Source organism: Amyelois transitella, chromosome 9 (assembly GCF_032362555.1).
Source record: "Amyelois transitella isolate CPQ chromosome 9, ilAmyTran1.1, whole genome shotgun sequence".
Classification (NCBI taxonomy): Eukaryota; Metazoa; Arthropoda; class Insecta; order Lepidoptera; family Pyralidae; genus Amyelois; species Amyelois transitella.
The window spans coordinates 3,443,481-3,460,179 of NC_083512.1; the positions used below are offsets into that span (position 1 = coordinate 3,443,481).

Here is a 16,699-nt window from a genome sequence, read left to right on the forward strand (position 1 = left end):
GGGAATTAGCGAGGTTCGTTGCGTAAGGCAATTTTGGCACTAACTTTGAAATAGTTAAACCGCTGAGGGTATAATTTGGAATATCCATAAATAAGTGAGAAAAAGCGATTTCCAAATTTTTAATTTTGTGTCTGATAAGTACATAAAATTTACATAAAATTTTTACATCAAATTTTTACAATAAGTGAGTAAGCACACACAACATAAAACTTTAACAAATAAAAAGCCTTTCGTCTGTGTTCTTCAAACGTTCGTCTAACTGTTTATCAGCAGTCAATCAATCATAATGTAGTGACTGACGACAATGAACATCCAGAACTATAACAGTATTGAGCAGCATTAAAAAATAATACATCGTAGAGTTTTTGGGCGTAGCAAGCTGAAACTTGTAATACTTATGTCTTGAATAGTGTTTAACACCTAAGATTTAACAGGCGGAAGACTAAGACGTAAGGTAAGAGAGGATGTCCGAAATTCATACGGGAATGTTAAATTAATAAGATTTTTCATTTGACATGGGCACAATCTAAATTTAATAAAATAAGAATAATAAGTTGACAAATATTTGTAAATTATTATTAATAATTTGGGAGCCACAACCGGACTTTCAGAGGACTTATTCGGGATTACTTAAAATTCACATTAACAGAGCACTTTAGTAAATTGCCAGCACTTAGCGGGGAATTTCTCTATTCAAATAAAAACTGGACAAGTCCCATGTTTGACCATTTTTATAGGGTTCCGTATTTAAATGTAGAAGATATACATTCGTGACATAACAGACAAAATGCAGGAGAGCTGAATACGCTGGTACGGTATGGTCACGTTTTACGGAAGGCTCAGGTAGAATAAACCTGGCTTGAGATGATATATGAGCCAGTTCTTTAAACTAAAAACAAACATAACAAAGTGGAAAAATAGTAAGAAAATAGACCCCAAGCTCTGAAGCACTATGGTGGAGGGTGCAAATGCAAACACGCAATTTCGAGAGAGATACGAACACCTGTTACGAAAACATTATTACATACATACATACATATCATCACGTCTATATCCCTTACGGGGTAGACAGAGCCAACAGTCTTGAAAAGACTGAAAGGCCACTCTCAACTATTTAGCTTCATGACAGAATTGAGATTCAAATAGTGACAGGTTGCTAGCCTGTCGCCTAAAAAAGAATCCCAAGTTTGTAAGCCTATCCCTTAGTCGCCTTTTACGACATCCATGGGAAAGAGATGGAGTGGTCCTATTCTTTTTTTTAATTGGTGCCGGGAACCACACGGCACCCATTACTAGTGCAGAAAAAACGAGGATAGACATATAGACCGTATCTTTTCTCTTTGACTACTGTAAGGAGCCTTTTCAACTTGGTTTTCACTGACTGAAGTAAGCCATTGTGACCTCTCATCTCTTGTCTCCTCTTAAACAGCAAAGTAAGAGTGAAAAGGCAATATTTACGATTGATATCACAGACCTCGTCTTTGCTCCCAATCCCTATCATAATTTAATTTATTGAAATACTTCATACAATTGTAAATTAACCCACTTTTCTTATAAGGAACCCCAAAAGACGCAAGTAAATTCGGGTAATTAAAATGTTCGCAAACAGATGTTCTGAAGTAGATAATTTTATTCGTGGGTACACCAGACCCCTGCTAGCGAACCACAGATAACGTCACTCAGACATGATCTCGCCTTGTTCTATTTTCAAAAAAAATGCGGGGAAAATATATTTTTCAAGATGTCACTGCAGTTTTTTTTTCTCGGACAAGGGCGCGCTTTTGGAGGCTGATGATTTTATTTTATTTTTTTGTTTCATGGTTTTAGTATTTAAATGTTTATGTGAAATTTGTAGTTATATTAAATTATATTTATTGTTTGTTGTAAAAAATTAATCTACAAATCAATAGTCATTTCAATTTGAGTCAGATTAGCTTTAATTTTGCAAATAAAATAAGGTCAATAATTACTAATATAAAGAAGTGTTTAAAATTACTTAATGTACTTATATGAATTCTATTAAAATAAAACTTATAATAAACATAAAAAATATCCTTTTTGTGGGATACCGTCCACCGTCCGTCGAAGTTCATGTTTTATTTTAATTTATGTGTAAAATGCATCCAAATGACATTTGGTTAGGTTTAAGAAAAAAAATATATAAATTTGAAACCTCAACTCTTTCATTACAATAAACACAGATAAGAACAAAATATTCCACAATTTCACGAGGTAGCCATTATCAACGCAGCACAGCTTCGCTCATATTCCCGTCCGTTATTACTCTCTTTAATCAGAGGTACTTTATTCGTGAAGAATCGAGCGAACCTCTAGAGTAATGCACGCTGAATGGAACGTGATTATGTCGCCGTAAACCTGAGGCGAGCAAACTTACGGTTGTTTACAGCTGAATTAATGGCAAGGATATTGTTTGGTTTACAATACAGCTGTTGATATGAAATTCATTAATAGTATACGTATATGTATATAATGGCAAAAGATGAGATGAAAAATATCTTTTAAAAAACTATTGGAGTGTTAGATCACTTTTTTAAATTAAGGGACTAAATGTTTTTAAGTCCAGCAATATGTTAAAATACAGTAAAATTTTTGCTCGTCTTCGTGGTGTGTATAAATCTATTAAATTTATATTAAGTACAATGTACATTCGTTCAAGGTTAAGATTTAAGATCTATATTTTGTAAATTGACATCCGGTGAAAATTTTGCAATGTAGTTTGTTCTGCCGCTTCTTCTACATAATATGCGCTTTTAAGCGTAAGCGGATACAGTTAAACTTTAGTTATGTTGACGTCATTAAGTGACACCATGTAGCCTATTTTAAAATTAAAGCTATTTCTAATGCATAATTCAAAAGGAAAATTTTGACTTTACAAAATTATGTTATATCTATATTATGTTATATTATGTAGTATCTCAAAGTCAATCCACCGAAGATAAGGTCATCGAAAGATACTACGCAGTACTTAGCACTATCGAAGAAATATCTTATTGTAGGCGCCAATTGCGTAGTTGGCGCTCAAAATAAGTTATTTTCTTTTTATATTTAGTAGTTATAGACTACTATAACGACGTTGTGCGTGGCACGACACCCACATACGTGACGTTATCCATAATTGTTTTTCCCTTATTTATAAATATAAATAGCTTTCCGGAAGAACAATTAGATAGGTAGGAGGTTGCTACTAACTTATTTACTCATTCGCTCAAGTTCTAAGAATACATTAAATATACACAATCGAAGAAGAAGTTGCTAACTTCCTCAAGAAGCTATTTATATAATCTGACGGACATTAAAAAAATAATGCTATTAGTATTTCAGTGTGTACACTTTCGTTGTAGCACGTATTTGGCTTAACTTGTTACATTTGGCTGCTGCAATGGAATAGGTCTAATTTATAAGTATTCTACCGAGGTTAACTGGTCATCATAGGTTACCAAGCGTCCTAATAAAGCTGTATCATGTCAATCTTTTAGATTGCTTGTCCGGCCTTTGTTAGGATTTTTCTATTACGCTATTCTCGATTCGATGTGAGTCTTGTCTTGACTCGCGTTCGAACCGGCTCTTTTCAAATGTAAACAATCTGCTAGTCATCAATTATGGCGGCTTAGCAATTTTAAACTTAGTAAAAATTACAATTGAAATGCAGCATTATTACTCCAAAACGGGACTGACCTTATTCATCCGCTGGTCGTAAAATAACATCATAATATTCAAAATTTGCAAAAAAAAATGGGGGCACAATATTAAAATGATCGATAGTAAAAATTGTTATAATATTACAATACGATACAAATTATCTTTATCGCACCTAAAAAATACATATGTAGTAGAAACATACATTATGAATATGTTGAGCAAAGGCAGCCTTATCGCTCAGCCAACCTTTGGGTAGTGAAAGGGAAACGGCCCACCCGTTTCCCTTTCACTACCCAAAGGTTGGACGTGCACCTAACAGACTAACGATCAGTCACATAAGAATGACAGACTTACAATTTTAAAAACCCATTCAAAACAAAGTTATATAGTTTTACGTTTATTTGTTGATGAGTTTTGTGTGTTTGATATGTTGTTCCTTTTACAATTTGTACTTATCCTGAAATTCCCCCTGGGGCGTAACCCCGGCAACAGCTTGAGCTACAAGTGTCATCGTACATCGTTCAGAAACGCTCGAGTTCTCTCGCCGCTCGCGTTTCAATAGGCGCTGATTATGTGCTTTCAGTATTTTGACTAATGACTCTGTCTACTCCGTAAGGGATAGAGACGTGTTTAATGTATGTATTTGAGTTTTAAATATACTGATTAATAAAATTTTATATCCCTAAATTCTATTTGCAGTGTGTGATTCCGCCATTTTACATGCAGATATTTTCTTTATCCCTTACACCCCGTAAAAGAGAGTTAACAAAATCAACAGTCACAAGAATCGAAAGCTGGATTCTTATAACTAGTTGTTAGCAAATCGCCTATTAAAGAATCCCAAGTTTTTTAGGCTCTCCCTTAGTCGCCTTTTACGATGGCCATGGCAAAGATATGGAATGGTCCTTTTCTTAAGTACCACTCGGTATATAATCGATTGCGGAATCACTAAATACCTCCAAATTTGTTTTATTAAGGCAGATAACTCTTACCGCATCAAGCGAAAGAAATAAATAAAGTGTGTTTATTTTATCGCTAAATAAGCGACATTTATCAAACAACAAATTAATAGAAAATGTTAAAACTGCTAACAAGATCTCTCCCTATACACTGTTTCAATAGCCACTGATTACAATGTGGTATTCGAGTACACGCCATTCGAAATAATACTGATGGCGGAATTTAATTTGCATACAAATTCCAATGTTTTATGTGAATCAGTTCAATTTATAGGTACCTACGTTTAATATTAGAAATATGCTTTAGAAATATGCTCGAAATAGTAAAAAGCAATGTTAAAAGAATCCATAATTTAACATTTATAAAACTAATTGCAAATTTGTTTCAAATTGTTGTTATTACATCCTTGTCTCTTTTCACTTACCTTGAGATCTGCACCTACCTGCTATGTATACCTAGATGTGACTCCAAACAAACCTTCTCGACTGCCTATAAGTAACATATTGTCGTACGCTACATAGCAAAGTAGCTAATACCACTCGTTCACTAATCTAAGGTTCAAATCCCGGCAAGGGCATGATGAGAAACGAACTTTCTTTGATTTTTAACTATATTAAATATTTATTAAAAAATAGTATCGTTGAGTTGAAATCTCGTAACACAAGTCTCAAAATTACTTCGAGGCAAACTTAAACCGTTATCTGTCCAGTTTTAGTTTATTTTTATTTCATGTTACGTACATCAAAAAATGAAAAAATTAATTCATTTTGCTGTGGTTGTATTCCATTGCATTTGGAAGATATGCTATTTATTTGTTTCAAACTTTATTGAACCTCAAATGTGCAAAAGCTAACAATCCGGTATCAATATAAGAGTGATAAAAAATCACAATATCATTATTAAGCATAAATTATTTTAAGTTAAATTTTATAATCAAGAAGTAGGTACTATAAATTATTCAACGAGACAGTTGGGTAAAAATATATACTTTATTAATTAATTTATGAGAAGTCAGACCGTAATATTTAACAGAATCTTGTTGAAAGAAATATTGCAATACATACAATATTAATATACATCTAGTAACTCAGGAATATTAACTTTTCACTAATTAAAACAGTCGGCCACATTATGACATGTTTGATAACTTTACAACAAACAAAGTATATATATAAAATTAAGCACAAAAACTGTCTTCGCTAAGCATGTGTTAGTATACACTATGTTTTCATGACGCTGGTCTGGTGCGAATGCCGTGTTAGATTATTATAAAATTGATGAAACCTTTGTAGTTTTTTTTTAATAAACATATCATCGAAGCTCTAGGTAGATGACATCCGACGGCTAGGAGGACGAGACGGGATAAGTCGGGCACAGGATCGCCAAGACTTAAAGAAGAAGGAAGTGGCCTATATCCAAGACTGGATCATCTAAAGGCCACCATGATGATAGTTCTAGTTCTACATTCATTCATGTTTTTTTATGTAGACAATGTGCGTTCGTCCATGATTTAGATTTAAGAGATCTATATTTGTATATTGACGTCCGATGAAAATGCTGCAGTGTAGTTTGTTCCGCCGCTTCTTCTACACATGCGCTTTGGAAGCGGTAGTAGTTATAATTAGATTTAAGTGATGTGACGTCAATAAGTGATACCCTGTATCCAATTTTGAAAATAAATCTATTCTATTCTAAAGAAATTAACGAAGATAAATTTAATTACAAAAGCACTTACCCATGTCATCGATGAGTGGGGCCATTCTCAGCGTGACTCCGACCAGAAGAAGACACAAGAAGAGAAGTAAGCAGGCTGTCACCATGATCGTGTAGCGAGCACGACGCGGCAGCTCGTCGGGGTCTAGTACCTAAGTCAATATAAAAAAAATGGGTGTCTATCATAATAGATACATAAAAATAACATACATAAAATCATGTCTTTCTCCATTACGGGGTAGACAAATGGGTGTCTGTCAGAAAAGATACATAAAAATAACATATATACAAAAAATCATGTCTTTCTTCATTACGGGGTAGACAGAACCAATAGTACAAAGACTGAAAGGTCACGCTCAGCTGTGTCGCTAAATGATGGAATTGAGATTCACATAATGACAGATATTAACTACATACATGGCGAATATCCAAAAATGCGGCCAAACTGTTTATCCTCAATAGCGTAAACACTGTTCGAATATTTTTATCAACCAAATAAATAGCCATTAGGTACCTAATAATTTTCAGTAGGCCAATTCACAAATGCTAATAGAGCATAGGTCCTTTGTAATTTCTCTCTCCCAGTTTCCCTTCCGTCATACTGGTAGATACACGGAGATGGTATTCGTAAAAAGCCCCATAATATCCGAAGAATTTTAAACTTCATCATAAAGTAAGCAACAGCATAGTTTTTCTGTTAATGTATTTGTAGCCTCCTGTGATTAATACGCTGATTACAGTATCAGACTCAGCGATATTTAGCAGAAGTACTTAAATATTACATTTATCTTTTTAACAGATTCCATACAGCTGACCGGGCTATTGACTTTGTTAACACCTAAAAATGATTAACTTAATGAAGACTAGACGATGCTGCTCAATGGCTTAGGGTTTATTTCAGCTGGATAAACGTGTAAATAAAACTGCTCGATGAACCTACTACAAAAGATGGCGTTAGCAAATAAAGTAAAAACGCTCTGGAATATTTGTTTCGTGGAATAAGCCCCATCTCTCGGGTGGCGTAAAAACTAAACAGCACGAAGATCTTAGGAGCGCAACTTAATACGGGAACATTTTACGTTCATGATTTATACGCTATAAGTGAGCAGGATAGGTTTTCTTATTTTCTAAATAAAGTTAAACCTCTTGAGTCTAGTGTATTTAGCATCTGGATAAAGTCCACGCTGCATATCTTTTGCTCCAACACTTACATTAATCACTTTAGCCTGCTCATCTATAGCGGAAACACTGCTCGTTTAATGTTTCCGTGGTTTCTGCATCTGCTGTGATATTTTCATAATTTTTTTTTACAGATTACTCACTCCTGCACTTACGTGTATAATTAAGCAACATTGGCCTGTTTGTTTATAGTCACTCAGCTTTAAATGAGCGGTTTAGGTTTTCAGTAGCTTTTTCATAAAATCGACGCTTTGAGGCCAGGTTTTCTTAGCTTCTGGATAAACTTGATGATTTGTCTCTCTCGCTCCTATACTTACGTGTATAACTTTGGCCTGCTCATCTATAGCGGAGACGAGCAAGGTTCGATGTTTCCTCGGTTTCTGCGCCTGCTGCTGGTGACGTCGTCGGCGCCGCCTGCGTCGCTCCAGTTCCAGTTGTTCCGGACTGTTTAGCTCTCTGAAAGAGTATATTCATTATTATTAGATACACATACTTTATCTCTTAGAGGGTAGACAATCTAATATTCACAATCATAAATTCAATCAATAACTCAAATAAGAACTGCTATACACATTCATAATTTTATGAGACAAAAATAAAATTGATAGCATAGGAAATCTCCTTGCGTTCTTCGTTAGATACTTACTTAGACAAGCCATTTAACACACAAAATTATTTAAAAACCGAGCCAGACCCAGGTCGTAAATTGCCATTTTCCATCATTACTCGACTGGGGACCGAACTCAACATTTCAGATTCAGAGCCACGATAGTGGTCACTTTGCTAGTGAGCCGTTGAGATAGGAAAGGTTTACAGAATCAGCCTTCAAGTGATATTTACTAAAATCGAAACTATTTTTATTGGATGATACGACAAATGAAAATTAAAGCTGACCTTTTTGTACCAACAAAGGATGTTAGGATGTCTAAGATCGGCTATTCCAGGAATTGTTGCAAATGAGACGATAGTAGCAGTTATATGCTAACCTGTGATGTGGGTGCAGTTTGAGTTTCTTTTGCCTGTGCCTAGACGCCTCATGCTCGCACCAGTGAGCCGGCAGCTCCTCTCCAGGACTGCCCATGATGGACGTCTCCTCTGGAATTATAGAAAAACATATTTAATTTAACAACTCGAACTATTACTATATTGAAACAATACGGAATATTTATGAAGTTAAACGCAGGTAATCTAGTCAACTAATTGGTCTTGAAAATACCTAGATGATCCAGGATATTTTTATCCAGGATTATTCATAAGCATGTTGCTTCAGTGCGGTTATGAAGTTGAAAAGCAAAATATAGAATGTCTGGTAGCGACCACGATAAATATAGCAAAATTAAATCCTATTGTAGGATAGGTATAATGCTGGTTAGGCTACCCCCTTAACAGCTGGTTCACAAACAGTTGTTTTGGATAATGACCTACCTACGCATAAAAGTTTCCGGGTGTCTGGTACCCCATAGCCAAGGTAAGCGTCAACCCCAGCATTATCAGATTCATGAACGTTGGTAAAAAGATTATTTTAAGTGTTTCGCCTCTCTCTTACTGTTTAGTTAACCTCAAAGATTGAGAGAAAGAGAAGAAAAAACATGTCTTATCAACGTTTGTAATTGACGCCCAAAATCATCATGATGACACTAATTTATTCCAGGTGTGAATCAAGAATACTAAGCATTCAAACATGCTATGAATGGGTTCTTACTTCGGCAGATCACTAATGGATCATCCTGATTTGATATTTTAAGTATTTATATGTATTATACTTAAAATATCAAATCAGTATTTTTTATATATTTTATGTATATTGTATGTATCTTGTATGTATCTTGTATGTATTTAGGTATGTATAATATTTGTATATATTTGTATTGTGTATTTTGCAGTATGCATGTGAACTTTTATACAGTATGCCGTGTGATTCCCGGCACCAATACAAAAATAATGGGACCACTCCATCTCTTTCACATGGATGTCGTTAAAGGCGACTAAGGGATAGGCTTACAAACTTGGGATTCTTTTTTAGGCGATGGGCTAGCAACCTGTCACTAGTTGAATCTCAATTCTATCTTTAAGCCCAATAGCTGAACGTGGCCATTCAGTCTTTTCAAGACTGTTGGCTCTGTCTTCTCCGCAAGGGATATAGACGTGACCATATGTATGTATGTAAGTGAACTTTATTCCACCACCAACTTTAAGTTTTTCTGTTTGGTCAGCTGAAAGCCTGGTAGATAATGCCAAACGGCATTAAGTCTGCCATTTGTGCATTTTTTTATTGTGCAATAAAGTTTTAATAATTCAAGGCAGATAAATCTAAAGTAAACGAAAGTGTTTTTCTAGAATGGAGTACTAACCGTCTGGCAGGTGGTCGCGCAGGAGCAATAGGAGCGGGTGGCGCGCGCGCCGCCGCGCGTGCTCGGCGTGCAGCGCGCGCGCCTTGCGTTCCACGAGCGCGACCAGCACCGCCTCCAGCCGCGCCGCGCCGCTCTCCTCCGTGCATACTGCTTTGTCGACCGTCTGAAATGGGACAAAGAAAAAATAAATATACATAATCAACATATTAATACTATTTGTCTTATTATTTTTAAAGAATTTAATGCATATTGAAGGTTCAAAACCAGCTTTATTTTTCAGTCAGGCCTTTCTTCAGTTATAACGTTTTGGAGCATGGGGTTTGCGACAAATATAGATTAAAAAAAGGTTCATTAATCTCCACCTCCAAATATACCCGTTTAAAATACAACAACCAAATTTTTCCCACCACTTAAGAATAGGACCGCTATATCTCTCTCGTGAGTTTCGGCATTTTCGGCAGAGGTTTTAAAGAGAATAAATCCTCTGATAAGTAAGAAAATATGTATAAAAACTTACGTCGGTCGACGGCTGACGCATGATGAGCCCGCGGCCGGCCCATGTGGCCGATCATCGCCTCGCGCCGGCCGCTACCGAGCGCCACGACACACCTGAAATACAAATAGAGAACATTTTTTTAAAATTAAAGTGGCCATTGATTGGTTCGTCAACGCAAACCCAAAACGTACGGTCTCGAGATTTTAATTTTAACATCTAAACTTACATACAAAGTTTCTAAGATGCACTAAGAGAGGGCGAAAAATTCCCACGGTTTGGAAATTAGTGAGATTTTTTATACTGGTTTTATGTTTTACATAGGACTCTTTCGTAATTAATGGTTTCATGAACAGACAATACAAGAAACTGGTTGTAGTTTATTGCAATCATATAGGCATTTACTTCTTTGTAGAATGTATGGATGTTTTAACATGAAATGGCGTTTCTTTTTATATTGGTACAAACATAATGTTTACGCTACTTTATCAGCAGTGTCAACATATTCCTACTGGCCACGGTTCTGCATTCTTCTTTTGCTACATCCACATTCGTTACTCTGCTCATGAAAGTTCATAATTTCCATATTTTGATTTCATCACCGGGTTTTATTACCTGCCTCAAATATTTAACGGAATATTAATTTGTCAATCCAACCTCTCCCAATTCTCGTTTCAATATTGGTAATAGCATTAACTTTTGGACGTCACACCCATTAAAAATACATGTGAATTAACCTAGCCTGGTAACCATGACTTCGTATTACCGTAATTACGAGCTAAATTGACCGCCCGCTATGACTTTCATTATTTCTTTACCAAACCAGAATATAATAAAGAGTACTAGCGTAACTAGGGTTCCCAGCTCGCCATAACTAATGGCCGAACAAACCTGCGAGTCAGGCCTAAGATTTTGGTAAAGGCCGGACACTCTGCATAACGTCCTCTACTAATATGAATTTGTAAGTACTAGTAATACTGTCTATGACGGGCGAAAGTAGCCTTTCAGTCATTTTGAGATTGTTGTCTCTTTCTACGTCGTAAGTGATCTCCTCCAAGGAAACGAGACGTGATAATATGAATAAAACAATATGGCATTATTAACTATTGTGTTATATGACCAGATTATCTTTTTTAAATTCACCTATTCATCTACGATTAAAAACATACACTGTCTTTAACGTTAACCATTGGAGGTCGTGAGACATAATTCCTAATATAAAAACCTTTCCCGAAAAGCCGGACACCGAACATTTAAGCCGGACAGGCAATCAAAAAACCAAACTGAAAACTTAAGCCGGAAGCATGGCAACCCTAATTGTAACCTAACCGTACCTGAGTAGTCACGTATAGATCTTTACTAGATTCAGTGCTAGATATAATGAATAGGGCTTCATTAATCACCAGTGGCTTCTAAAAGCCACATTGTACAACTAGATCTACAATAAATCTTTGCGTCATACCCTAAGGTTATCTTTAGTATTCATTCGCCTCTATCTCTTTCTTTCTTCTTTATAATAAGAAAACATGTCTAAAATGAATTTGCCTTAAAGAAAGCAATGATGTTGTAGCCGCAAATTTAAAAATTGCGTATCCGCACTTGCCTTGAAATCCTTCAGTTGAATGGAGAAAATAGAAACTAACGCAGACAAATAAAATTAATATGGTACCTTTTTTAAGCGTATTACTACATTTTAACTGTTTTCAACTTCGAAAGTCATAATTAACATGGCAATAAAATGTATATTGTGAAAACTTTTAGCAAACATTTTACAGCATGTAATTAACCCGGCTTGCGAAGACATATTTTCGTTGTTTGTTTTATTTATTTCAAATTCGAATGACCTGTCATTTTTATAATATTTAATTATAACTAGACATTTGCATTAACATGTAATTTAGTAATATAGTGTTAAATGTACGAGCGTGAACGTTATTGGTCGAGTAACTTTGAGATTGAACGCCCTTTCAGTGATATGGACACAAAGGGCTTTGCGGAATTGCTTGACAAAGGTGAAATTGAATGGGGCCAGATAATTACTTAAGGTCCTCCCTAAAACTGAGTTGACATAGGTATATAATATAGGATTATATGTACACGAATTTATTTATACACCATACCATAAAAATATGAAAACGTTTCAATTAAATATTTCATAGTTGTATTTTTAGTTATACTACCTACTCTAACTTGTTCAGAATAACGACTTAATGTAAAAAAAACCGATTTGGCATTTGAAAGTTATATTTGAATAAACTGTTTTAAAGGCATATCCGGCATGGATGCTTTATTGTAATTAATATTTAAAATAATATTGAATTTTAAGGTATTATCGAATACATTGCATTTTTCTTTATCATTTTGTTTCCAACTCTGTCACATAACAAATTATAAACTTTAAAATATTAAAAAAGGTAATATTTGTATAACAATTTCAACACCAATGATAACATTCATCGTAATTGCGGTCGGAAAATAAATTTCCAAACAAACATTTCGCTAAAATGTGGTTTGAAACCAGGTGGAGCAACGGAACTCTGCAATAAATGGCTGTTTCTGACTTCCGAAAGCATAATCTGTGAATTTGCGGTTAATTATCTGAGCGAAGAGTTTAAAACAAACTTTAGTGACAGATCAGATGCTTTGTACTATCGAGGCTATATTTATTTATTTACATTGCGGCAGAGTAATATATATAATATATATCTACGTGACTATATGTATGTATGTAACATATCTACCGTGATATGTACATTAAGTTCCATAGCAAAGGTTGCGGAGGTATCCCTTATGGGGTAGACAGAGCCAACAGTCTCGCAAAGATTGAAAGACCACGGTTCAGCCGCATAGCTTAATGATTAATGAATTTATTAGCCTATCCCTTAGTGCCTTTCACGATATTCACGGGAAAGATTTGGAGTGGTCCAATTCTTAAGTGGCCAAAACCACATGCCACAAATAGGAGGAAATAAAAAAATATATTCTGATGAGTCCTTTTAAATCTAATTTTTTACTCGTAATCTTGTTGCCGAAGTAAATTATCTGTTTCAAATACGATGGACCGTCGTAATTTGTAAATTGTCTTTATTTATTTATTTATAGTGCAAAATGGTGTATTTTCGACTACAAATTTGTGCACTAACTTAAATAAGTAATACAGAAATAGCGTAGCTTAATGGACCTTATTCAAGTACACATCCTTATGTAGCTACAAATATTTGTCGCAGCCTTTTTTTTGGCCCAACAGTAGAAAGGAAATCCTTTCGGTAGAACCTATAAAGGAGCGGGAAAGTTATACAGAAGCGTGATAAGGGGGAAGTCTGACCTTCTATTTGTATACGTTACTAGTGTATACATACATACATATGGTCACTTCTATATCCCTTGCGGGGTAGACAGAGCCAACAGTCTTGAAAAGACTGAATGGCCACGTTCAGTTATTTGGCTTAATGATAGAATTGAGATTCAAATAGTGACAGGTTGCTAGCCCATCGCCTAAAAAGAATCCCAACTTTATAAGGCTGTCCCTTAGTCGCCTTTTACGACATCCATGGGAAAGAGATGGAGTGGTCCTATTCTTTTTTGTATTGGTGCCGGGAACCACACGGCACATATGTTACTAGTGTATCCAAACAAATATATAAGTGTTGTTACACTCTTGTCTTGTATATGTTGTATAGGTATATTAATGTGTACGTTAGCCAGTGTAGCTAAACATATATACTCGTATAAGTGTTGTTACACTCTTATGTTGTATACATTAATATACATATAATCACGTCTTATCCCTTGCTGGGTAGACAGAGCCAATCGTACTAAAAAGATTAAAACGTGGCCTACGTTTAGCTGTATGGCTTAATGATACCTATAATTAAGATTCTAATAGTACAAAGTTGCTAATCCATCGTCTAAATGAAGAATCCCAAATTTATAAGCTTATTCCTAAGTCGTATTTTACGACATTCATTTATATGTTGCACTCTTTGTTAATTCACCTACTTACTTACTACTGACACAAATTGGAACTGTAATGTTTAGGGAATCATTATTATTTTTTAGTGCTTACTTTTATCGTATTCTACGCTGCTAGATATCAAACATTTAATTCAAATAACTAAATCAAATTGTTTTTTTTTACGATAGTCATTATTATTTTCCAGGTAAACGTGGCCTTCTAGTCTATTCGGGATTGTGGACTCTGTCTACCCCGTGAGGTAGGGCGGGCATGGTGTATATGTATGTATGTACTGCAATTTTAACAAAATTTTAAATAAACGCTCTTAAATATCGCCACGTTTAAATATATATTCACAAATTTCAATCAAACTTACCATTTTTACTCGTAACCAGAAATCAATTAGCCGATGCATTCAATTTTTACTGCATTGTATTCAAACCTGATTTTGCGATTCTGCGGTTTTGTCCATTATGCAAACATACAGGCTATCCGGCTGACAATTATCTCACGAGATTCATTTGCATACAAATTGGTACTACCTATGAAGCAGCCTAAAGCTACAATGCTCAAAACGTTTGCCTATAAATGATCGTGGGTTCAAATCCTGTGAGACTTGACTAAGGAGGACAATTAAGATTTACACGCAAAATCACATCTCTTATATCGAGACGCAGTAGACCTTTCTACTTGCCAATATTTCTGCAGACCTTTTATGTATTTTTACATTTAACAATATTTTTATTGTGCTGTGTGGTTCCTGGCACCAATATTGGATATCGTAAAAGGCGACTATGAGATAGGCTTATAAACTTAAGATTCTTCTTTTAGGCGATAGGCTAGCAACCTGTCACTATTTAAATCTCAATTCTATCATTAAGTCATGCAGCTGAACGTAGCGTATCAGTTTTTCAAGACTGTTGGCTCTGTCTACCCCGTAAGGAATATAGACGTGATTATATGTATATGTTTAACAATATTTCATGCAACCTTAATAATAAATTCATAACACAAAAGTGCGATATAGGATAAACATTATATTATATACCCAATAAAAAATATCGTGAGAAAACGTGCACATTCAGACAACTACATGTGCAACTATATTTTTTCTTACCCTAAAAAAATATTATTTTAGTTATACTATAAAATAAAGGTTTATAAAATAAATAAAATGTAAATCACTATACAGGATTGGATGGATATGGATAGGTATGCATAAAATGTAATTCCGAAAATGTTTGCTTTATAATACAATCCTTTGCTCCGCAAAAAAAAATACATCTCAATCTTTAAGAGCAGCATTAATAAAAGCCTATGGTTTTTGATTATTCACATATAGATGTAAATAACGTGTCGGATGCCGACCAATCATCGACCCAACCTTACTTAGATATAAAAGGCATTAGGCTAATATAAAATCCACATCAAAGTGATAAAACGCGTGATATCGACTTAGTAACCATCAAAAAGTCTTGATAGTCATTCGTGGACGTATCGATTGACATTGAAAAGATAGACCGGTCGTATACTCGTAAAACTTCCTATTTCATAGGACTTACAGTTATTTTATGGCACGTATGGTGTCTAGTGACTACATCTCTTAGTGTAAGAAAAACGTCTAGTGTCACAGTCGATAAGGAATGCAGCTATTGAATGAAAAGTCTCTTTTCTGCCTCGATTTGAATTTAAAGACTTTTTAATGCGTTTTAATCAATACCGAACCATCCCTATATAAATGCGAAAGTAAGTCTGTTTGTTACTTCACAGCTAAACTATTGGGCTTATACAATATCATTTGTACAGGGGAACGGAAATTTTAGTTTCAACCGGGCAGAATTGGGGGCGGAAGTTAGTTGTAGTTACATAGCTATATATATATAAATACAACTGTCTCCCACATTTTCCACTCAACGACAATAACATGATATAATTTATCAACTTTTTAAATCCCAATTCCAAAAACCTCATTTCAAGTGGGTGTGCTTATTTGAAATGAAGATCTTGAAAATAATGAATGACAAGGTAAGATCGTTGTTGGGATAAAAGTAAGGTGAAGGACAATTCGGTAGGACTTTTTGGGGACAAATTTATAATTGTAATAAAGTTTGCAGTTGAGCCCGATGTTGCCACGGACCCCATAAATGTGTCTTTTAATTGTATGAAATGTTACTTTGGAACCTTATTTTATTTTAGGGTATAAATATTTTTTTTTAAATTAATAATGTTTTTTTGTAAGAATTACGGAAAGAGGTTTGATTTTATGTATACTAGAATAATGTAATTTTCCTTACGAATTGAATAAAATTTAATTTGGTTTTTCTACCTCTATAATAGTATCTAAAAGCTCTCATTATCTTTCAATAGCATTACAGCACGTACCATGAG

General features: G+C 34.8%; 1 protein-coding gene across 1 annotated transcript; it reads right to left on the bottom strand.

Annotated features, from left to right (window-relative positions):
- Positions 1-6,335: 6,335 nt before the first annotated feature.
- On the bottom strand, positions 6,336-10,401 carry LOC106134768 (uncharacterized). The gene is made up of 5 exons (XM_013334902.2): positions 10,381-10,401; positions 9,864-10,026; positions 8,499-8,607; positions 7,830-7,968; positions 6,336-6,485 (listed from the first exon to the last, which is right to left on the bottom strand). Exons 1-5 carry the CDS (start codon positions 10,399-10,401, stop codon positions 6,336-6,338), a joined length of 582 nt encoding a protein of 193 aa, XP_013190356.2.
- Between the last annotated feature and the right edge of the window lie 6,298 nt (positions 10,402-16,699).

Coding starts and splice junctions, on each gene's coding strand:
- LOC106134768 (XM_013334902.2), bottom strand. CDS start 10,401: ATGCGTCAGCCGTCGACCGAC. Junction 8,608..9,863: donor GCGCGACCACCTGCCAGACG/GTTAGTACTCCA, acceptor CTATAATTCCAG/AGGAGACGTCCATCATGGGC. Junction 7,969..8,498: donor AAACTGCACCCACATCACAG/GTTAGCATATAA, acceptor ATACTCTTTCAG/AGAGCTAAACAGTCCGGAAC.